We start from the raw sequence: 23,627 nt of genomic DNA on the forward strand, positions 1-23,627 counted from the left end.
AAATTTAAAGACTGATTTTCATTGTCACATAATCTTATGAGTTATGACAGGGTATGATCCGCATATTGTGGTTATCTCTTTTAGGTATCCGCATCCGCACAGTTATTGCGGTTATTAAATGCAGTTATTATCCATAATTTGCATATGAGGTAATGAACGTTTTGGATTACTATCTAAATTTATATGCAAGATTAAATAATGCAGTTATTACTATCAAGCTTCGATAAATTAATATTTTACTTGTTACACAATTCATGATTATCAACTATAGAGGGTCATTGTCCCATAGAGTAATCGAAATTTGGATTACTCAAAGAAAAAAAAAAGAAAAAAAAAAGTAGTGAGGTATAACTTTGAGATAATAGTAAAAAAAAACTTAAAAACATTACCTAAACGTCTTAAACTTAACTTCTCGCCACACTGCAAATAGCCTCCACAAGAAGCCGCTTGGATTTGTGACGCTGCACGAAGCTTGGCGGCTCATAGTGTAGGTTGTGCTTTTGTGCTGTGCTTCCACGGTATGGTGTGTGTGGTTCACAACACCGCCACACGGGGTTCGGCCGTCATTACGCTGCTGCACAGCACTATGACAGCATTGTTGTGCACCGCTGCAGTGCTACTACGTTTGCGGTGCAACGTTGTTTCTTATTCTTATAAAATAAAAAATTAAATTAAATTAAATTTATATTGATAGCGAAATTGATTCTTCCTGAATTCTTTTGTTTCCCACATTTGCGTATTAACGATGCTATAAGACTTAATTAATTTTTGAATAATCTTAAATCCAGCTTTTCCACCCCTTTTTCTGAGAAATCTATTCAGATTGAAGATTAAGACAAGTTGGTTAAGATCTTAAATGGGCCAGGATTTTGGTATATTACACGTTTTTAGTTATGCCAAAAAAATCCTTTCAAAATATGAACATTGATTTTATTTATTTATTTATTACATTTTTTTTTTCTTCTGGCTCCAGTTTCTGAGCCTTGGTTCTATTCCCATTTTCTGTTTACAAATGCGCACCATTCAATTGTTGTCAATGGAGAAATGCTGAAAAAGGTTGAGGTAAGAGCAAAGTATAAGAATCAGAAAAAAGATAAATGAAGCTTTTTCTTTACTTTCAAGGCCTTCGGCCAAAGCAATGTTCATTCAAAAAAGCCATCTTTTTCTTTTTTGCATTTTTTTTTTCTCCCAATTTCTCTACAAGTGGCTTTCAGCTTCGAAAGCCCAAACTCAGTAACCTACCCACCCAATTTTTCTTAATATTTTTGGGCCAAGCACAAGGAAACCCTACATCTAAGGCCAGCGCATTACATGCCATTTTTCCTACAATAAACCCTAGAAAATTACAAGCCCATATTGGAAAAACAAAAACAATGAAAAAAGATTGAACACCCCCCCACCTCGAAAAAAAAAAAATGATGAAAAAAACCTAAAGCTGCCTACTTTTTACAGAAATTCCTTTCCAGGAACTATTGCTTAAATAGAAAATACTCAGCATGCGATCAAGCAAAGACAGTTTCATTTCACCAGAGCCCGTACATGGCCCCTCACCTTCCTCCTCTCCACTGAAAAGGGTTTGATCTGAGCAGTCAAGTGAAGCTCCACATGCTAAATTATACGACTGACACGCTGAATGGCATACCCGAAGCCTGTTGTCACCGTCCTTATCGCACTTCTGGATCGAGATCTGGTTATTGGGCCAATACATTTTAGTCAAGCAGATGCAAAACTAATATATCAGAAACCATATCAAGTTTCAATAGCCAAGTAAACACCGTCATATGGGAAATAGAAATATGTCATACGAACCATCAAATCATTTTATCACAAGCTACAAACTAATGATATATCCAAAACAAGCCAATAGTTGTTCAAGGTGTAATTCTAAATATATGCTATGCATCGCACATTACAGTAGCATCTACAGAGCATATGGATTGTGATATCAGTGGTCTGAGGAAGCATACATAGGCAGGGCAGAACAATAATTTTAGGTGCGGGGGCAAAACTAAAAAGAACATTTTTTGGGTGTAAAAATTAATTTTAGTCTATTTCATAAAAATAAAATAAAAAATCATGTAATTTATGGGCTTTTTTAACAAAATTTATGTGGACCGCGTTGAAGCTTGGGGGGCTACGTGGTTCCGCCCCTGTACATAGGTGACAGGATCCTTTGTATTGAAATTTGCAATATTCAACCACTTTCTGTTTTATCAAGAAAAATACCGCCAATTATGTGAAGCTCAGGATCAAAGATGAGTGGAGGATCTGCAATACACAAACTAGAGAGGATCTTGAACCTACTCCTGACAACTACATTCATATGTAAGAAAGGATAGGCTCTTCTCTGGTTTATTTTATGGGTTGTTTTGTTGAGTGAAAGCTCTTGTTATATTGCTATAAAGATCTTCCATACCAAGCAAAACCTCCACTATAACAACAAAAATCCAATAATAAATAGTAAAGTTCTTGTTGAGAGGGGGAAATGGGAGAAGGCCACGATAGAACATGCTTCATGGAAACAATTGTATGAAGGGACAGGCAACTTACCCAGCATGCCAGGCGCTTAGCTGCTGCATCACAGTAGCTGCTGCCGAAGAAATTAAATAACTTCCTTGCACCACCTGGGAACAAACGGTGGTAGTTGGGCATGACAACTACTTCTTCTAGTTGCTGCAGTATGCTTGGTTCACTGGGTGCACAGTGTTGCCCAGATATATCACTTTCCAGCACATTTTTGCAAACTAAAAGACTAGAGGAGAGCATGGAGCTGTTCTGGCATGTGTAGCCTGCATAGTCTGAACAACGGAATTCACACACTCCATTATCACAGACCCCTCCATGAAGACTGCACTGTTCGTCGCAAATGGCTGCATATTATTCAAAAGAACAATTTTAACATATTACAAAATGATCTGCAATAAACTCATCACGTGCATGCAAGGATCAAACAAGGACTCCCCCGTGTATTGTGAAAAATGTTCCTAGAAGACTGATCTAAACCTCTTCACCTAGCATGTGTTTATCCAAATGAAAATTGCGCCAAATGCACTAGAGTTGACTATGCGTCTAAGCCTATACCTATATTATACCTATCAAGATAAAGTTTAGACACAAATCTACAAGCTTTAGATTAAAATGAACTTCGAGAAGGGACCAGTAATACCCCAGTCCCATATTGGGAATATGAAGAGCTGCCTACATAAAGTGGGTGGTTTATAGAAAGAAACTCATGGGTGTTAAGTATGACATTGTTTACTTACTAGGTGAAACTAGGTTTTATAAATGATTATAGGAAAGCTTCAAATTAACTAGTCTTTTTGGAGTGATAGTATATATTAAAATGAACTTCGAGAAGGGACCTATAATACTTCAGTCCCACATTGGGAAGATGAAAAGTTGCCTATATAGAGTGGATGGTTTATAGAAAGAATCCCATGGTTGTTAAGTATCACATTTGTTAGTTACTATGTGAAACTAAGCTTTATAAGCGAATCTAGAAAAGCTTCAAATTGACTAGTCATTTTGAAGTAATAGCGCAGATGTGGCTAGCGTTTTTTCCTGGGTCATTACAAAACCCATCACTAATATAAGCTAATCATTCTTTAAAAGGAAGCCATCCTCTCAAAAGATCTGTGCATTACTGGCTAATGTGGCAAGAGCAATTTCAAAATCAGTGCGATATATTGGATCTAATTTTTATCTGTAAAATTACCAAAATATGGATACAACTCTTTTTTCTAGACAAGTCCTTAATATGTACAGCATTGCCCTCTGTATTTCCTTTCCCCAATTAACGCAGAACAACTGTTTGAGAAAGGGTAACTTAAACATGAAGAACATGAAAGCCACCAAAAAGTAGGTAGTATGTAGTTTCACCATAATTAAACAAATAATCAGTCAACAAAACATATAACAAATGAAAAGATAAAGTAAATAAAGGATATTCCTTTACCAGTAGAACAGTCAACACCAGCGAACCCATTTTCACATTCACAAATGCCAATAGAGAGGCATGTTCCATGTCCATTGCAATTGGTGGGGCAGGAGCCTGGAAAAAATATTAATTTAGAACTGATGCCACATCAAAGATAAAAGTGTGAAATTTCAGAAGCAAACTTATATTCTGTACACTGACTACAAAGTAGGGAAAGAGGGGGAACAAAGCTCACGTTTACTACAGTCATGACCATGAAACCCTAGAAAGCAATTGCACCTTCCATCAACACAGTCTCCATTGAAATTACAAGAATTGGGACAGTGCCCAGATCCAAGTGGGCCTGTGCTACAGAGCTCATAGTATGCTGGGCACATCAATTCACCTACAGAAAAACATCATAATTTATTCAAAGGAAATGTGGAGAAAAAATAAATTTTATAACATTAACAATCAGTAGATAGAACAGCATAATTACCATTAAAACCAGGGAACTGAATTGGTCCACCACTTTCAGGACATGCTTTCCACATACCATCAATAGCAACCTGAAAAGCATATTAATAAGAGTTACTTTGGGACTAGTATCGCAGCAAAAGGAGGGGGTAAACTTTTTTTAAAAAAAAAAACTTCTAAGAAAAAGGATCCTTTGCCCTAGTTATTGTTGTAAATAACAAGCATAGTTGTGGGGAGGGGACACGTGCTCTCAAACCATAGGTAGGTGATTTGAGAGCAATCTGCCACCATTCAGCATATTGCTGCAAGTGGGAGAGTAGATCAAATAACAAATCCACCTGCTTAGACTTGGATACACACTGCACCAGCATGGACCTGATCAAGGTTACCTGGGTTGATAACTAGATGAAACATATTGTAGGAAAGGGCAACATGCACCAAACCTTTACATAAGGATGCTACACAACATGCAATCACCATCGAGCTTTTTTAGTAAGGCAACCACCATCAGGCTACCAGTTCTTGTTTGTTATTTTTTTAAAAAAAAAATTATGTTAAAACATTGTAAGATCTAGTTAGTGTCAAACGAAAGTTCTTTTTATATTTCATTTGACGTACAGAACGAACCATAGGTCTTACTGTTTCTTTCATAGTAAAACAAAACAGTGCATGATAGAAACTCTCTCTTAAGGTTTTGCAGAATTAGATGCTCTTTGTGCTCTTTCTCCAGCTCCACTTTCTAGTCATTTAGACCTAATCAACTAGAGCATTTCATGTGGAAATACAGATATTGAAGCTCCAAATCATACCTCTAGAGAGTTATTAATACACCTGTGCTGATAACAACCATTTCCCTGGGTCATAGAACCACGTACAAAACCTGTACGTACTAGTGATGAGGCCATACACCTACATTGAGGAAGGAGAAATGTCATGAGATATTGAAACTTAAGGCTTTTAACTACATCCTATAGTACATCAGGCATTCTATACAACTAGTTGAGAAAGTTCCAATCACAAATCTGACCTAGAGCTACTCCCCCGCACTTCACCCAACATTCTGTCTGGTGCCCGTGCACTGTTGGTGTCTGTACACGATCCATCAGAATAAGCTACAAAGTACGTACAATAATCAGCCAATGAGGACTGTCCACCTGCAATCAGTAAGAAAAATAAATTAATGGAACTTCATATGAACCAACCAAACAATTAGACAATCAACCCCAAACTCCATATAAAATGGTGACATCCTCATTAATCAGCACATATTTCCAAAAGAAATGCATGCATTTAATTTATTTGAGTACCGCATAAAAGATTGGGATACTATTTTCAATGATACCAACCAAAGGATTTCAATGCGAGCACAAGGCAATCAGAAATGATGTCCATCCAACCAAGTCAATATTTTGGTGGCTACTAGCCTGCTGCAACATTACTGGTTAGTACAGGGAAAGGGTAGATTGACATGGAACAAGTCAACAGAGAGTATTATAATGGTTTTATTTAGAAACAGCTTCCCCTAAAACAACTATACGTTTTGTTGCAAGTATACTAGGTTGAGAAGGATTTTTTTTCCACTTCCAGAGCTACCTTGTTACTTTTATTTGACATTCAATTTTAGTGCTTTAGTCATCTTCTTCAGTCTTCAAAGGTTATATCATCAAATTATCATGCAAAATGCCTTTTCCTTTCTCTTTTTCCCTCTCAGGCTGGTCTAGTTGCTTAGTGCATGTTTAAATCAAAGCCCAGTGAGTGGTTAATGAGCATCAACTATCATTAGAGATGAACATAAATGACAAATATGAACAAACCTTTGTTAGCCTGGGGAAAATAGCGAGCCCACAGAGGGAGGTCTCCACTATAGTTTACAATTGGGCAGTAACCCTCTGCTTCCCTGTTATACGTACAGCCTGACAACTGGGTTGTGTTGCAATGGTATGCCCCCTTCCAGAGATTGCAAGGGGAGGTCACAAATTCAGTTCCTTGGTTGCGACCCCAATCAAGACGGTCTGCCATACTATAATTAGCCTGGTACCATCCACTATCTTCTAGTAAAGCAAGTGTCATTTTTGAAACTACTGATCTTGTATCCACTGACCCCGTCATGATTTCATTCATCAGAAGCCTTTTTTCCCAATGCGATCCTGCAAGCAAGTTGTTAGATGTACATTGAGCATTTCTCTCGTGAATGCTAAAACAAATTTAACAGCATTGAATGCAATATGTCTCAGAAAGGAAGAGATGCTAGCATCCTAATTATTTCACTAAATTTTTATAGTTTCAAACATTAACCTTAAATCATCCGACGAAATGTAAGCCTCCATAAATATCATTATTTTTTATGGCATAGAGGCTTCAGAAAACTTCTATACCGACATGTAAAGAGAGATTTCACGTTTGCAAGATTCTAACACAAAACTCATAAGAAGAGAATTAAAACTAGAAACCTGATGTGCCACGTCCTCCTCCATCTTCTAGCTCTAATCCAGTAAAATTCTCAGAGAATGCCTGCCGGAGAAACATTTATAAATTATACAGATTTATAAGCAACAGATCAACTTATTCCATCAAGAAAAATATTGACAATCACCCCATAATGATATCGCGAGTGCATGATAACGCGTGGAAGCACCACCCGTGTCACTATCCGCCCAAGCTTATCATCCATAACTTGGTCCGTAACCTGTAAATAGAGATTACACGTAACCATAACCTTCCAAAAGGAGTGCCTATGAACCTCCCATACATATAGAGAAATAAAATATTAACTATTTCTCTTATATATTGAGAGCAAGAAGATATAAACAAGGAACATTTTATAAGCAAAAGGAAGTACAAACTAAAAGAGGTTTCATTGCACTCAATTTCAGGCAAGCATATAAGCAAAGCTTGAGGCTTTCAAATTCTAAGTACCTTATTGTTTCTAAATGTACATTTAGGTAGATTTAAAGAAACTTATATTTGATTAGAAAGCAGGCCACTAGCGTTTTCACCATCAACATAGTCTAACTTTTCTTGTGTAACCATTTATACAAGAAAAATGGAGAGAGTTTTTGAAGGATTGAGGGTTGTGATTTAGCACGCGCACAAAAAAGGTTTAGCTAAGGCATGGGATTTGGCCATTCTTGTCTTATAAAACGTATGAAACGTGGGCATTATTGTCTTTTAAAAGAAAGAAAACATTCCCAAGGTCAAGGGAATGTGGATTCCCACCTCTATAGAAGGGAATCCACATCCTCAGCAAAAGAGGGTTAAGAGATAATCCACATTCCCTTAGGAATATGGATTCCCTCCACAAGATAATCTTTTAAGATTTCCAGGAATCTTAGAAGATTACCCCAATCCAAACACTCCATAATATAGGTAGAATCTAGAAAACTATGGAGCACTGTTTACCTGACTACGCCGTCTTTTCCTCTCATCCCTAAAATGAGCAAAGGCATGGGGATCAAAACCGAGAACATGCATAACCTGGAAAAGATAAAAACTTGCTGATTAGAACAAAAAACTACTTCCAGCACTTCTCTGATTTCAACATATATATATAACAACCAACTGACCTCATGTATCAGAGTAGCTGAAAGTAAAGTCTCTGCTTCAGCTGTCAAATGGCGAGGAGCAACATTCACATGTCCTACGAAATAAAAGTACCATTCATTTTGATTTCAGATTTCTATCGCCTGAAAGGGTAAGATAATTCTAGATACCAAAAGATGCTCCATGAATAATTTACCAGCAATTGCACGGCCCCATTGATCACGTTCACATGCCACTGCCCATGCAAGAGTGTTGCCAGTGGTAGGTCTTGTTGTCACCAAAAGAACCAAGTCAGCATCAGCAACACCATCTGGGGGAAATAGTTGAATGGTCAGTGTTGATTATTTCCACCAAACAAGAGGTACCAAAAGAACCAGATTGCTATAAGCTCCAAAAAAAAAAAAGGCACTCAATTACAGTGAAGATACCTTCAACATATTCACGTGGAAGCTGTACCCCTCCATCTTGTCCACATGCAGAATATCCACTTAACCTCAAGTTCCCTTTCACAGGCTCAACAGACAGGGTTCTCCTGAACCAGTCTGCTGTCTGACCCAAAGCCTACATAAATTGGTTTCAAAGGATAAGTTTCCCGGCTTAATGAGAAAATTTCTAAAAGGGAAATGTAAATAACAATGCTCACAGTGATACAGTAGTAGATAAGGGACATGAAGCATTAAAAAAAAAGAAGCAAAACAGAAGAATGATCCAATCTTCATAAGAATTTATAAAATACAATATAAGATGAGAATATACAAAGAACAAACTCAACCTTGTGAAGGCGAGACCTCTTGTCCTCCCCGGAGATATCATCAACCGTGCAGTTGTACCAGCAGTCGCCCAAAATTGGAGGGTTGCCATGAGGATTGCAAGACAGAGAGCCAGGAAGAGAGTTCAAAGGAGGCTCGCCAAGCTGTTTAAAGACACAGATAATGAAGCATAAACAGAGAAAGGAAACCAACATAAGGTTTACCGGCATGAACCACGTATACAGCATACAAATCTAAGGTCAACACTCTCACCTTCACAATGTCTCCAACCCGTCGACAATCTCTGTCAGGCGAATGACCAACAGCATCATAATTTAGATATATCCTAATAGGTTGCTTCGCATCCTTTTGCAGCTCTGAGAAACTGGAAACACCAAGCAATGCCCTACCTTTTCGATGAAGGGGTTTAGAGATATCAGACTCCTTATAAAATTGTGGAGTAACAGAGTACACCTTGCGACCAGGTCGCCTCCTTTGTTCAATTATCTGGTCATGGATGCAAGAGTGGGAAACAATGTTGTTCTCATTATCCCGTTCCGCGCCTTGCCATTGCAGTTGATGCTCTAGGGATTTTCCACTAGTAGCTTCCAACCATACCAGTATCAATATAATCTGAAGCAGAAAGCAAGTAACCAAAGAAAATCATAAAATTGAGCAAAATTTTCATCTGGGTATCTGACACAATTCATACACATGAGCACAATCAAAAGACCCGAATTTGTAGATTATATATGAAGAATAAAAAAAAATTGCAAATACAAATTGACTTTCTTTTTAATAAGAAAGAGAAGCAGATCTAAGAAAACCAAACTCACAGTAGCAACTACGAAACAAGATGAAAGAAATTCCTGAACCCAATAAGCCAGTTTTTTCTTTTCTAGTGAGATAATACAGAAAAACACCTTCAACCCTCGCAAATCTGAGAACTACTATTGGCGAAGACAAACACTAAGTCAGCTAAATCTTCCAATATGAAGTTAAACTAAACCGCAAAAGAAGTCAAATAGAGCGAATTCTCTCACAAATTTGCCTCCTCAAGCACGAATCGAAGTTTCCATTCAAATAAAAAAAAAAAAAAAAAACAAATATATATATATCAAGAAAAGGAAAGTACTAAACCATCTAGACTTGAGAAGTAATTAAACTATAAAATTGCGAATACAGTTCCTTTCCAAAATAAAAGCACTTGCCTATAAACCCAAAGCCCCCGTTTGGTTCCCGAGACAACAAAAAACAAAGCTCAAACAACTCACAGCCGGCTGAAGGGAACAGTGTCACTTCGAAACCCCCAACTTTTTCTCCTCTTTTCCCATACTTTCTCAGCTACCAAACACATCCTAGAACAATTTGCCAAAAAAAAAACAATACCCTACATCCCCCATTCTCACGGCACTACTAAGTAGGGAAGAAAAAAGTTTTTTTTAGAAAAAAAAAATAGCAGAGCTTTACCTCGAACAAAACGACGGCGTGGCGAAGCTTACCACGAAATCTGAGCACTGTACATGGAGTACACCGAACGATTACCTCCATGAACTAACACCACCGAAAACTCCAACTCCAACAGTTCCGATTTTTCCATCAAATCGCCGGCGATTTTCCGATCGGCCTTAAAACCCCGAAAAATCGCTGGCGCGCCTGCATTTCAAATGCTCTTTACGAATAGACCAAACAAATACACCCAGATACCCCCCTTTGTGCTGTGTCTGTATCGGCGAGATACCGATTTGCAAGCACCGACCGAAATGACACCCACAGTAAGTGAGTAAGTGAGTTAGAGAGCGAGTCGTTAAGTGCCGATATCGGAGAAGTTGCTCCAAATCGGGAGCTCGCTGCGTCTCGGGGAGCAGTGACTCGTAAACACCTTCAAGTGAATTCTGAGAGAGGGAGTGTGAAGGAGACAAGCGCACAAGGAAAAGAGAGGAGGTGATAGAAAATCAACTAGATTGGGTGGGGGTGGGTAGCGACCGTGTTTTTTATTTTTTTTAATCTTTTATTGGGTTTTCAAATAAAATTCACCTAAAAAAGTATTGGTGAACATCAAATATCAGTCTGCCAGGACGCCATGTAAATGGCCTCCATGTTGCTTGGAATTACGGAAAAAAACCCCGAACGTTGTTTATTGATAATCTTGTCTCAATTTATTTGGTTTCTGCTTTTTTTTTTAGCGATTTCACGTGTTTTTTTTTAAAACAAAATAAATAAATGTAGTTAATAAAAATACAATTTTTAAAAACTCAATGTAAGTATTTGATAAATAAATATTATTTACTAGACTGCTATATAAATGTTATATGATTATAATAATGTGGCAGTAAAAAAATTACTAGTCCTTGCTAATTTAAATGATGTTTTTCACTGCTATATCATTTTATTTGTATAACAGTTTACTAAATAGCATTATTCAATAAAAAAAATTCAATGGCCGATGGACAGTGTCACATCAACAAAATAAAATAAAAGTGTGGCGTATATTATTACTCTTAAAACCGTGTATTTTAAAAGACACATCGTTCATAAACAAAGTTTTCTATAACTATTAAAATAGGTTTTCACCAATTAAATTTATTAAGTTTTATTTTGTGTTCAGAGCATGTGATTCACGTGCTTTATAAAAATACACGTAAAAATTATATGTTCTAATAATTAATTATCAATTTAATAAACTAAATTAGACAAAATTATCCCAATCACAATTTAAGGAAAACTTTTCCCACATTTAACTGAGACGGCACGCATTAATCATGATAACATAACAACAGTTAGATTCTGTGTATGCTTGTCTATCAATTCCAGATTTTCGAAATTATAGGTCTAAATATCAAGCTAAAGTGTATTTTATCAACATTTTATTATAAGTTCTTTATAAGCTTATATGATAATTTGCGTACCAATTTTACTATACTAATTGTTAAAATGTGAATTGTTATGTGATAGTGCACATGACATTTACCATGTTTATAAATTGGTATGCCAATTAACGTTACGTTTATCACGTCAACCACTAAAATATGAATTGTCATGCAACAGAATTATCACGTGACAATTCATGTGGCACTAGGGGTGGAACCATCCTTAGGCTTAGAGCCTGGGGATAGTAACCCCTCCAAAAAATTTAAAAACTTCTCTAAACTTCATTATTTTTTTATTTTTTTTGAGAGTAATATCATATTTAACCACTATGCTTTTATTTAATTTGAATTTAGTTATTAGATTTCTAATTTCAATAATATAATATTTAGGTTCTGCCAATATTTTAAATGGGCATCTCTATTACATTTTCATCAAAATGAATGATTTATTAATCGGGTATGTTTCAATTGACACGCTAGCGTTCATATCTACACCCAATATCAATGTCATATCATTAAGCACCAAATCATCCATAAAAACAAAATATCCCAACTCCAAACTCTTAAAACAACAACCACTTTCTTTGTCATCTTAATATTCTTGATTTGTAACGTTAGAGAAACAACCATTAACTTTGACATTGAGATAGGCATTGTCGTGTCAAATGAGACACATGTGACAAATATAAAATCGTTAACTTTGACCGTAAGTGATAAGGGGACCAATTTAAAACTTGAATAAAACTTAAACACCTTATTCTTAAAATTGAAAACCTAATGAATAAAGTTAAATTAAATGAAAACTTATGGATTAAATATGATTTCCTCCTTCCCCTTTTTGTAAAAAAGAGAAAGACCCTCCAAAATTATTATTTTTACCCTCTCAAGAAGTCTTTGTTTTTCTTTTCTTTTTTTGTTACAAAAAAATAATAATAATAATTTCCCCTTATTTAAAATTATAGTTCCGCACTCCATGTCATTTATTTCTATCAAATATGAACTATACTTTTGTTTCAAATTTATTTCACTGAATTGAAGTGACAGTATTTATCGATTTATAAAATAATAATAAATAAAATCACAAAAAACTTCGAGGGTTGATGGGGTAACGTTGGATAAACCCAACAAAATTATAACGAGATAAGAATATAGTATATCATTTATGTAAAGAAAAAAACAAATATAATTCTTTTTTCCTGGTCAAATTAGTACAGTTCTGCCATGTGTTCCACCTCATAATTGTACGAGTGCAGAAGGTTTATTGCAACATTTAAAGATGTGAGGCAAGTTTTAATTTTGGATGAAAAGTCAAGATTTGGAGTTTGTATATTTAATAGCACATAAGAAATTAATATTAGTAATTTAGTACGGCATTTCAAATTTAAAATAATATAAAATTATTCATATCATTAAATATATTAACTTTAAATCATAACCATAAATGAATAACATCTATTTCAAATTAAATGAAAATATCTTATTTTGTAATTAAAACCATTTGAGAATGTAACATTTCACTAGCCTCTCACATGTCACGTTGCGTTAATTAGTCAATATAAATTGAGACTTCTAACTGAAAATATTAAACATAATAAAACTTTTTTTGATTGAAAAATATTGATGGTACGATTGTTTTTGTTAGGGCTCCTTATAAATTAATGTGTTAGTATATGTGACATATCACATCATATACAACCAAATATAATTATTAACGACAAACGCGATAAATGTTACATGAACTATCACTTTAGTTTGTAAAAAACTTATAATGAAAATTACACCACCCTAACAACATTCTTAATAACTAATTAGATTGTTCTAACTTCCAAAATTATCCCTTGAAATTATTTTTGCTCGTATTGAAGTGAATGATCAATACAATAATTATCAATTAGAGCAATCGCATTCGGCTTAATAAATTTTATCTAAGTTTTGGTTAAAGAATCACCCCTTTTTTTTTTTTTTTTTTTTTTTTACTAAAAGATTAGTTTAAATAATTTTGTACTAGCCAAATGAAAATGTTGCCTTTGCTTCCATTGGCACTAACTCTTAAGGGTTCATTATTTTGGTTGTAAGTGGCCTTTGTTCATTAATGCCTGAAATTTGCAGAGATATTCGGTCTGGACAGTCTACAGAGATGAATTCCGACATTATCAACTTCGAAATTCTGAATTTCTGATCAACTCTTAAAGCTGCTGGCCCACCACCCTTCTGAACGGCGTTTGGTGTTCTTGAATCTCTGACATTATTGGTTCACTGAACTAAAATATTTTGACCCCAAAAAAATTACTATAAAATATCATTTTGTAATGTAATTAATAGTAAAGGAAAACCCAAGTTGATTCCTTATCCTCAAATTTTTTTTTTTAAAAAAAATTACCAAAATAAATAATTAAATCCCATTGCCCCATAATGTCCCGTACAATAAACTTTAAAAGTCGGATCAACTTGTAGCACACCCACGAGCTTTGTTATTAAATTGTCCAAAATTTACATAAAGTCAATGGGTTTAAAAAGAGCAACATACCTGTCACACTTATTTATTACATCTATTTATATCGGTTAATTTAACATATTTTAAGTGACTAACAACTTGTGACAGACAAAATTCTATTATTAAATCGTATGAATTTTACATAAAATCGAGTAGTCTAAAAATAGTAATTCTGCTAATCACACTTATTTTATATCAGTTAGCGTGGCATGTTTTAAATAATTTTTCATATCAGTCACTAAAATAAAACAAAATAAAAGTCACTTAAAATAAGTTACATCGGCCACTATAAAATGAATATAAATAATAGCATTTCATAGTAATGCTCATTTTTTAAACAACTCATTTTAAAAAACAACTCATTAAAAAATGAGTCGCATAATTCACTTGCTTTAGGCAAATTAGGACACGAGGTTCATCTGCCTGGAATAGGTGGGCTCTGCAACACAATTTCTTAGGCTACCAAAATTTTATAAAGTTTAAACAACCTAATAACAAAGAATCCAAATTTGCAACATATTAATTTAATTATTATTATTATTATTTTTTGTCGAAGTTTAATGTGAAATAGATGCTCATTTCTTCTTGACCTTTGTCTTTTGGGTTAGGGAATAGGTTTTTTTTTTTTTTTTTTTTTGGGGGGGGGGGGGGGGGGGTAATTAAGGCAAATACTCAAACTTGCAAAAAGAATGTTTATTTTTGATTGGTTTTTATTTTATTTTATAGTTTTTAATAGTAAAAAAATGAACTTGTTTTCAAAGAACTATTATTTATTATTTTCAAATAACATTATTTAAAAACAAAAAAAAAAAAACAAAAATCAGTGAAATATCTATTTTACAATTTTTATCCAAAGGCAGTCAGATGAGCCCAGGAACGCTAATCTGGCGTGACCTTTAAATTGAGATGGGTGGTTAGGTTGGGTATCCTACACTAACCTACATCCTAATATTCAATACATTCTTAATTGGTGCTTCGACTGTTCTTGACTTCTTTCCCATTTGTTTAGTTTGCTTACCGTCGTTACCGATCGATACCAATAAGAATACACCTCATCTACTTTATTAAATAAAAGCCTCCTGCATTATTTTATTGGATTTGGCAAAAAATAAAATTAAACATAAATTAACCATTGAAAAAAAAAACTAATTACATCTAACATAAAAGGAGGATTTAAGGGATCGAAATGAGAGCTCTACTCAATTACTCCCATTATGCAGTAGTTCTAATTAATAAGATCCAGCAGATCTTTAGAGGACCAGAAAAAACAAAAGATATCTATCACTTGATTGGATTTCATGTGAAGTCCGATGAGGAAAGAACATATATGGAGTTAATTTGAAGCAAATACATAGCTAGCAAATATTGCTAATTAAGGGTCACTGAATAATTAAGACATGTTAGTTAAGTAATCACGTACAGTGGGGTTAGCATATTATGAGGTAATATTTAAAATTACTATTCGATCATTCACACATTTAATTAGTAATTTTAAAAATTATCTCATTTTTTAATAGACGACTCGCCGTAGCTTAGCTTGGACAATTCAACGTACACATGCATCTTCTGCCACGGTGGCTCCACGTTGTTTATTGTGCAGTGGGAAAAGGTTTGGCCACGGAATCGAAAGTTCGGTAGTGTAATAAGATACTTCAATGCATTCTTTAATTGTAATTGAAAGGTGGTGGGGTGGGAGGGAAAGTTGCATGGCATGCGAAAAAAGTGTCAGAAGTTGGGCCCTTCAACACCATAATTACAACGTACTCATAGCAGATATTGCTTTCGATCTCACTTCTACTTCTGGTTGGAGCTACCATATGGAATACGATTCTCTCTTAGATTAGATGACCAAATTTTTATTTTTATTTCCTTAAAAAAGAAAAAAGAAAAAACCTAATCTTAGAGCAGCAAGACTAGTTCTCACCCTGGGTACGTACGTAAGTCAAGCAAACACGTGTACATAATTGATCGAGTACACGGCGTTTAACGACAACGAACAGGTATGGGGGACCACTGGACCACATGTCCCCATCGTGGTTTGTCCAATTCTTAATGTCGTATATTTTTTTTTTTAGTCGTTTGCGGTTTTAAATTGCCATCTAAAAGTAAAAGGATCGGAGTTGAATTAGAAATTGTTTTAATCAAAGATCGATGTTTGTTCAGATTGAATAAACAGACACAGCTCCTTGTAAACGTATAACAGGGATTTATTATTCTTTAATTTCCACTCTCTTCAAATAGGTTGTCTGACTTGTGTCCGATGGGATCAACATCCTTGCTGGAGAAATTAATCACCATTAATATATAGGGAGGGACCATCAATTAATTGTTTGTACCTCAAAACAATTAGATAATTAAATTTATTATTTTTTATCGATTTAAATTTTTAGAATACGATGACCGGGATCGAATGAATTGAAGGGGTTAATTCAAATGGGAATAATATATATGTTGACTGTTTTTGGTATGAATACATATATACGCATGCCGTGAAGTGATGAATTACATGCATGAAGATGAAGTCATGTGCGCGCTGCACCAGCACGCCAAGCTAATATATACTTGAAAGCAAAAGATATAGATATAATTGGACTGAAGTATATATTGGCTAGCTAGCTCTTGGTTTTGGCCTATTCAATGTATTCATTCATATATGGAGCTCATTTTGGTTGGTCATGTCTGGCCACATGAGAAAGGAATTAATGAACATTAATATGCTTTAGGGTCATTATCAAGAAGTTTCTTAGCACTTTGGTTTTGTTTTGTTATGCTTCATAACTTTGGAGAATATAAAGAACCAAATCAAGTTTGTTTTCAGCCTAATTTAATATGATAAAGCAATTAATCTTTTTTTTTTTTTTTTTTTTTTCATAAGTGAGATTGCATTAATAAAATAAAAAAGAAAGGGGTGATTGAGCTCGCACCCTTACAAAGACCTCCCTCAGTACAAATAAGTCAAACAAATAAGCCGATTCAATAGTTTCGTGGCACAAAATCAAAGAGAGAGGCCTCCAGAAACAACGGTTTTTGAGGTATATCGATTAATGGATGGATTGGTTGGGAAAATGTCTACTATGACAGCAAGAAAGAGAATTTTGTAGCAACAGTTAGGATGATGATGCTAATAAAGGTCAGACCAAAAATGTTGGAGAAAAGAGCATTAATTATTGCGACATCCCATAAAAATATCTGACCGTAGCCAAAATAGAAGAGAATTTAGGACATAAATTGGCGAGCTAAAATTAGAAGCTGAGAAGCACGCCATTTTTGTTACTTGCCAAAACTAGCCATAAGCCGATCGAGCTACAACAAAATCTTGATTTGGTCGGCGGCTGTGCATGGTAGTGGAACAAAGGGGATGCTCCATTTAGGTTATGTTTGGAAAGGAGGAATCGTGATTATCTAAGAATAGCAATAAGTATTACTAAGAATACAAAGAATACAAAGAAGATGAATTAAAATTAAAAAAAAAAAAAACACATTTTCTAGGCAAAAAAAAAAAACACCATTATTCATATTTGTTGTCTAACTCATGGGTTGCTCACCACCCCTTTGGGGTTGCCGGTAACAATGGAGGCCATAGAAGATAGTGGCCGACGGTGACTGATGATAACGGAGGACCTTCAAAGACAACAGTGGACAATGGCCGATTACGACGAACGGTCATCGAAGACAACATCAGACAATGGCTGAAAAAGGCTGAAGACTTCCAAAAACGACGGCATACAATGGTCAGGTGGTGATAATGAAGGGCTGCCAAAAACGACGATAGTGATAACGGTGGAGGATAGCCAATTATGATTACTGGCGGTAGGTTGGCCAGCAGTTGGTGATGTCGGGCGGTGGCCAACAATTTGGTTGGGCCAGTGGGAGAAGACTAATACAAATAGTTTTTTTTTTTTCTTTTTTTTTCTTTTTTAAAAAAAAAAAAAAGAATAGTATTTTGAAAATAAAATAGATCTATTCTATTATCGAATGAATAACTATTCATTACCCTTTAAAATGAATAACTATTTCTAATCTTAAGGAAATAGCTATTCCGACTAACAATGGCGCAACGAAACTATAAACTAGTTATTTCATTTTTAGGTCAATTTCTACGTACCAAACGTGATTTTAGTATAGAAGGTGGTTGCTCCCGTTCCCTCGAAGTTCCGGTTGCCGGTGGTGTTGATTCGGATCCCAATGAGTCAATCCTAGGTGAACAAGTGTGTGGTGATGATCATGCTACTCTGGTGGGTCTAAGGGCCATTGGGGGTGAGAGTACTTCGGGTAAAGGGGTGGTGCTCGAGGGGTCGACTGAAATGACAGATGCTGCTTTGACTATTCAACTAATTGAAGATGCTGGGGGTTTATTGGTGAAAAGGGACGCGTGTCCAAAGATGGTTAAAGGCATAGATGCTTCGGTGGATATGCGATCTGAAACACATGAAAAGGGGCGTCCGACTTCCAGCCGGCTTGACTGTGAAATGAACGTGATGCCAGTAAGGCTAGCCAGCTTTGGTAATAGCAGTGATGATTCCAAATTTGCCCCCAAAGATAATCCTAGGCAGGAGGAGAAAGTGGGGATTGCGCATTCTAAGTTCCTTGGGCAATGGAATTCAGAGAAGGGGTATATGGAATGGACGGAACTTGTTGATAATGTTAGTGGTTTATTGAGGGATTCCTGCTTTTCAAAAATATCCGGATCTACTGTGTTGAAAGATGGGGAGTCACAAAGGAGAGCTAGGGTTGATCAGGGTTCACACTCTACTGTTCAGCACGAGGAGGTTAACCGGGGTAAGTCTTCTTCTCAGAGAAAGGTTGAAAAGAAAAAGTGGAAGAAGAGAGCTAGAGATCAGCTGATTCTGGAGGATGAGCGTGAGCTTGATGATGGTGATCCTTTTTCTTCAAATTATCTTCTGGGGGAGTCTCAAAATGCAAGTCCTACTAAAAGGGCCAAACTGGATTCGGCGGTGGCTGCTGGGCAGCCCCGCCATTCACAATGATTGTATTATGTTGGAACTGCCGGGGGCTTGGGAACCCCCGGACAGTTCGGCATCTTCGCCGGATGGTGAAGCTTAAGAAACCCGTTATTGTCTTTTTGATGGAAACTTTGGTTGCTCAGAGAAAGGTTGATGTGTTGAGAGCTAAGCTTGGTTTTCAGAATGCATTTTGTGTTGACTGTGTGGGGCGCAGTGGTGGCCTTATTTTGTTTTGGAATTCTGATATCAATTTGGTAATTCAGAATTATAGTCAAAGGCATGTGAATGCAGTTATTCATGACTCGCATATGGGGTTTTCCTGGAAGTTTACTGGATTTTATGGGCATCCAGACCCTACGAAGAGACAGGAATCCTGGTCTCTCTTGAGATATTTGGCTGGTCTAACCCCGGCTCCATGGATGGTTTGTGGGGATTTTAATGAAATAATATCTTTGTCGGAGAAGTCTAGTGGTTCCAGGAGGTCTGCGTTGCAAATGTCTTCTTTCCAGTCTACTTTGAGGGACTGTAACTTGTGCGATCTAGGATCCAAAGGCCAGAAGTTTACTTGGTCTAATGGAAGGGAGGGTAGGGACCTTACTCTGGAACGTTTGGATAGAGTTGTTGCTAATGGGGAGTGGTGTAGGGTGTACAATGTAGTTGAAGTGGATGTCTTGCCTAGATTTTGTTCTGACCATAGCCCACTTATTATTTCTTTTGATCCTGCTGGTTATAAGCCATGGATGAAAAGTAAGAGATTCCATTTTGAAGCTGGTTGGTTGAAGCATGCTGAGCATAGAAATCTGGTAAGGACAGCGTGGAGGATTAAAAATTCTTCCTCTGATAAATGGCGAGTTCTCAAGGAGAAGTTGGATAGCTGCCGTAGTATGTTAAAATGCTGGGCCAGAAGTTCGGCAGAACATGAGATGAATAATGTTGCAAAGGTGGAGGAGGAGCTTCAAAATGTGCAGATGAAGGGGGATCCAAATGATGTTGCTAAAGAGAGGGTGTTGAAAACAAATCTTGACCATTTATTGGAGCTAGAAGACTTAAAATGGAGACAGAGGGCTAGAGAAAATTGGTTAAAGTTTGGTGATAGGAATACCAAGTTCTTCCATGCTTGTGCTTCTCAGAGGAAGAGCAGGAATTTCATTAATGACATTACTGATCTGGATGGGAATAGATGGGGTGATCAGAAGGGGGTTGAGAGTGCTTTTATTAGATTTTTTCAGTGGCTGTATAAGGCGGATGGTAATGTTGAGGTTGAGTCCTGTATTAAATATATTTATCCTAAAGTTACTGCGGAGATGAATCGTCATCTGGTGGCCCCTGTGTCTATGGAGGAAATTCACCTGGCTCTTAACCAAATGGATCCTCTCAAAGCCCCTGGTCCGGATGGCTTCCCTGCATGTTTTTTTCAACACAACTGGGAGAATTTGCATAAAGAGGTATGTGATGCTATTAAGTATTTTTTTGATACTTGTAGATTGGATGCTGCCATTAACACCACTATCATTGCTCTTGTTCCTAAAATTCAAAACCCTAAGTCAGTTGTTGATTTTAGGCCTATTAGTCTTTGCAATGTGGTGTACAAGATTCTGTCTAAAGTTCTTGCTAATAGGCTTAAGGTTGTTCTGCCCAGTATTATTTCAGAGTCTCAGAGTGCTTTTATTTCTAGAAGGCTTATAACTGATAATATTATTGCTGCTTTTGAAACTATGCATTCCATGCAAACTAGAATGTGGGGCAGAACTGGGTATATGGGCATTAAGCTTGATATGAGTAAAGCTTATGACAGGGTTGAGTGGCATTTTTTGGAGGCTGTTATGGCTAGGATGGGTTTTGACCCTTTGTGGATTAAAATGATTATGGTTTGTGTTTGTTCTGTGTCCTATTCGATAGCGGTTAATGGCAATGTGGTGGGTAAAATTTGCCCTTCAAGGGGTCTTAGACAGGGTGACCCCATCTCCCCCTATTTGTTTATTATTTGTGCTGAGGCTTTTAGCTCCCTGTTATCTAATGCTCAATTGAAAGGTTTAATTTCTGGTGTTCCTACCTCTAAGAAGGGTCCTTCTATCTCTCACTTATTTTTTGCGGATGATAGTGTTGTGTTTTGTAAGGCGAATAAGGTAGAGTGGAGAAGGATCATGAACATTATTGATATTTATGAGAGAGGGTCAGGGCAGAAAATCAATGTGAAGAAAACTGCTGTATTTTTCAGTCGTAACACCTGTGTTTATAGACGAAAGGAGATTATTGAGCTGTCGGGTCTTGTGGAAGCCAATAGATATGATACGTATTTAGGACTTCCAACCTTGGTGGGCAAAAATAGGAATGTTGCTTTTAATAATATTAAAGAGAAAGTTTTGAGGAAGTTGAATAATTGGAAGTCTAGGCTGTTATCCTTGGCTGGGAAAGAGATCCTTCTCAAAGCTGTGGTGCAAGCTATACCAACATATTCCATGAGTGTTTTTCTTCTTCCTGCCAGTCTATGCAGGGAGTTAAATCATTTAATGCAAGTTTTTTGGTGGGGTCATTTGTGTAAAGCTTCAAAAATTCACTGGATGAGCTGGTCCAGAATGGGTAGAGCTAAATCGGCTGGTGGGTTGGGATTTAGGGATCTTACTTTATTCAATAAAGCTCTTTTGGCGAAACAATGTTGGAGGTTGATTCAGTTCCCTAATTCCTTGAGTTCCAGGATCCTCAAGGCTAAATAGTTTCCTAATTCTCCTTTTTTGGAAGCTAAGTTGGGGAAAAGGCCTTCTTTCATGTGGCGTAGTTTTATGGCAGCTAAGGACCTTATATCCAGTGGTATTTTATGGAGAGTGGGTGATGGGAGGTCTATCAATATATGGGGGGAAAACTGGGTTCCTAGAATCGGTTCTCTGAATTTTCAGCCTGGGCTTAATTTGACAAAGGATGCTAAAGTGTCTGATCTCATTGATGCCTCTGTTAAGGGCTGGAACTTTGGTTTAATTGATGAATGTTTTCCTGCTTTTATTGCTAATGCTATTAAAAATATTCCTTTATGTCCTCTGTTTCCCCCGGATAAAATTATTTGGAATGGCACCTCAACCGGATCCTTTTCGGTTAAAAGTGCTTACCATTTGGCCTTTGAGTTGTTGAGACAAAAGTCTGGGGAGTGTTCTTCTTTATCTGACAATCATGCTTTTTGGAAGAAAATTTGGGCCATTAATGTTCCTAATGCTTCAAAATTTTTTCTGTGGAGAGCTTGTCAAAATATTTTACCCACTAAACAGAATTTATTAAAAAAAGGAGTGGGCAATGATGATTTATGCCCTTGTTGTATGGTAGAGGTGGAATCTGTGATTCATGTGTTGTGGTGTTGCCCGGGTGCCCAAGACGTGTGGGTTTGTGGACCTATTTTCTTTCAAAAATGTCCCTCTTTTTTTCCAGACTTAAAAGAGCTCATTTCTTATTTATTGTCTAAGTTAAATGATGATTTAATGTGCCTCTCTGTGCTTATTCTCCATAGAATCTGGCTGAGGAGAAACAAGTTGATTTTTGAAGGGATTTTTTCTCATCCTGTGAAGGTGTTTTCTGATGCCTCCAGCCACTTTGACGATTTTAAAAGGCATAATTCGAAGGAGCAGTTGGTGATGGCAGCCACTTCGGTTGGGTCAAATTGTAGTAAAATATGGAAGCCTCCAAATGCTACTTCTTTTAAAGTCAATTGGGATGCCTCATTAAATATAAATTCTGAGTTGGTTGGTATTGGTTGTGTGATCAGAGATAGGGATGGGGTTGTGATTGCTGCCAAATGCTGTGTTTGTAAGGCAGTGGTGGACCCAGTTTGTGCTGAAGCTATGGCTGCCTTGGTTGCTTTGGACTTTTGTAGCAATTTGGGTGTCAACTGTATTGAATGTGAAGGAGACTCTTTGCAGATCATCAAAGGAGTGTCTTCTACGGACTACTCTCTGGACAGAATTGGCCATTTTCTGGATGCTATAAAACAAAAGGCAGCTTCCTTCTTTGTTTGCAATTGGAGCCATTGTTTTAGGGAGGCTAATGAGGTGGCTCATATTCTTGCTAGAAGGGCTTCTTTTAGAAGTTGTTCAAATGTATGGGTTGAGGATATGCCTTTGTTTATCTCCTCTGCTTCTTTTAGAGACCAAATGGTCTCTAGACTGTAATGGTCGTTTTTTTAATGAGAAGATTTCCCCTGTTCAAAAAAAAAAAAAAAAAAGTATAGATGCCCCCAAAGACACATGATTTTAGTATAGATGTTTATAAGTTATAACTATTACATTGTATCCCTCTTATATTATAAAATATACTACAATTGTAAAACATGTGATGGTCCCAATGCATGATTATTAGACAAATGTTAATTATTTCGTTTTGGAAAAGAATATATCCCTCTTTTTCATGTGGATCCCATCACGTGAGAGAGAAGGGATATAGAAGCAACAATTTTGACTGTTGACATATAATTCAGTTGTTAATTATTGCTTCTGCATACAACTTTTCATATGAATCGACTCGATCACATGAGAGAAGGAACTCAATCATTTTGATAGCTGAAATAATGTTCATTACTTGCTTTTCTATCTCTTATTGCTTTGAGATGCAGGAGATATGTTTGTTAACGTATTTTGA

General features: G+C 36.4%; 1 protein-coding gene across 1 annotated transcript; it reads right to left on the reverse strand.

Moving 5' to 3' along the window:
* Window positions 1–1,094: 1,094 nt before the first annotated feature.
* LOC133867467 (uncharacterized) lies at window positions 1,095–10,654 on the reverse strand. Its single transcript, XM_062304241.1, has 17 exons — window positions 10,153–10,654; window positions 8,956–9,315; window positions 8,706–8,846; window positions 8,362–8,494; window positions 8,130–8,243; window positions 7,957–8,030; window positions 7,793–7,867; window positions 6,987–7,079; window positions 6,844–6,904; window positions 6,208–6,540; window positions 5,421–5,547; window positions 5,203–5,302; window positions 4,416–4,485; window positions 4,173–4,322; window positions 3,956–4,051; window positions 2,551–2,870; window positions 1,095–1,687 (listed from the first exon to the last, which is right to left on the reverse strand). The coding sequence occupies exons 1-17, from the start codon at window positions 10,231–10,233 to the stop codon at window positions 1,430–1,432; spliced, it is 2,586 nt and encodes an 861-aa protein (XP_062160225.1). The 5' UTR covers window positions 10,234–10,654; the 3' UTR covers window positions 1,095–1,429.
* Between the last annotated feature and the right edge of the window lie 12,973 nt (window positions 10,655–23,627).

This window comes from Alnus glutinosa, chromosome 4 (genome assembly GCF_958979055.1).
Source record: "Alnus glutinosa chromosome 4, dhAlnGlut1.1, whole genome shotgun sequence".
Classification (NCBI taxonomy): domain Eukaryota; kingdom Viridiplantae; phylum Streptophyta; class Magnoliopsida; order Fagales; family Betulaceae; genus Alnus; species Alnus glutinosa.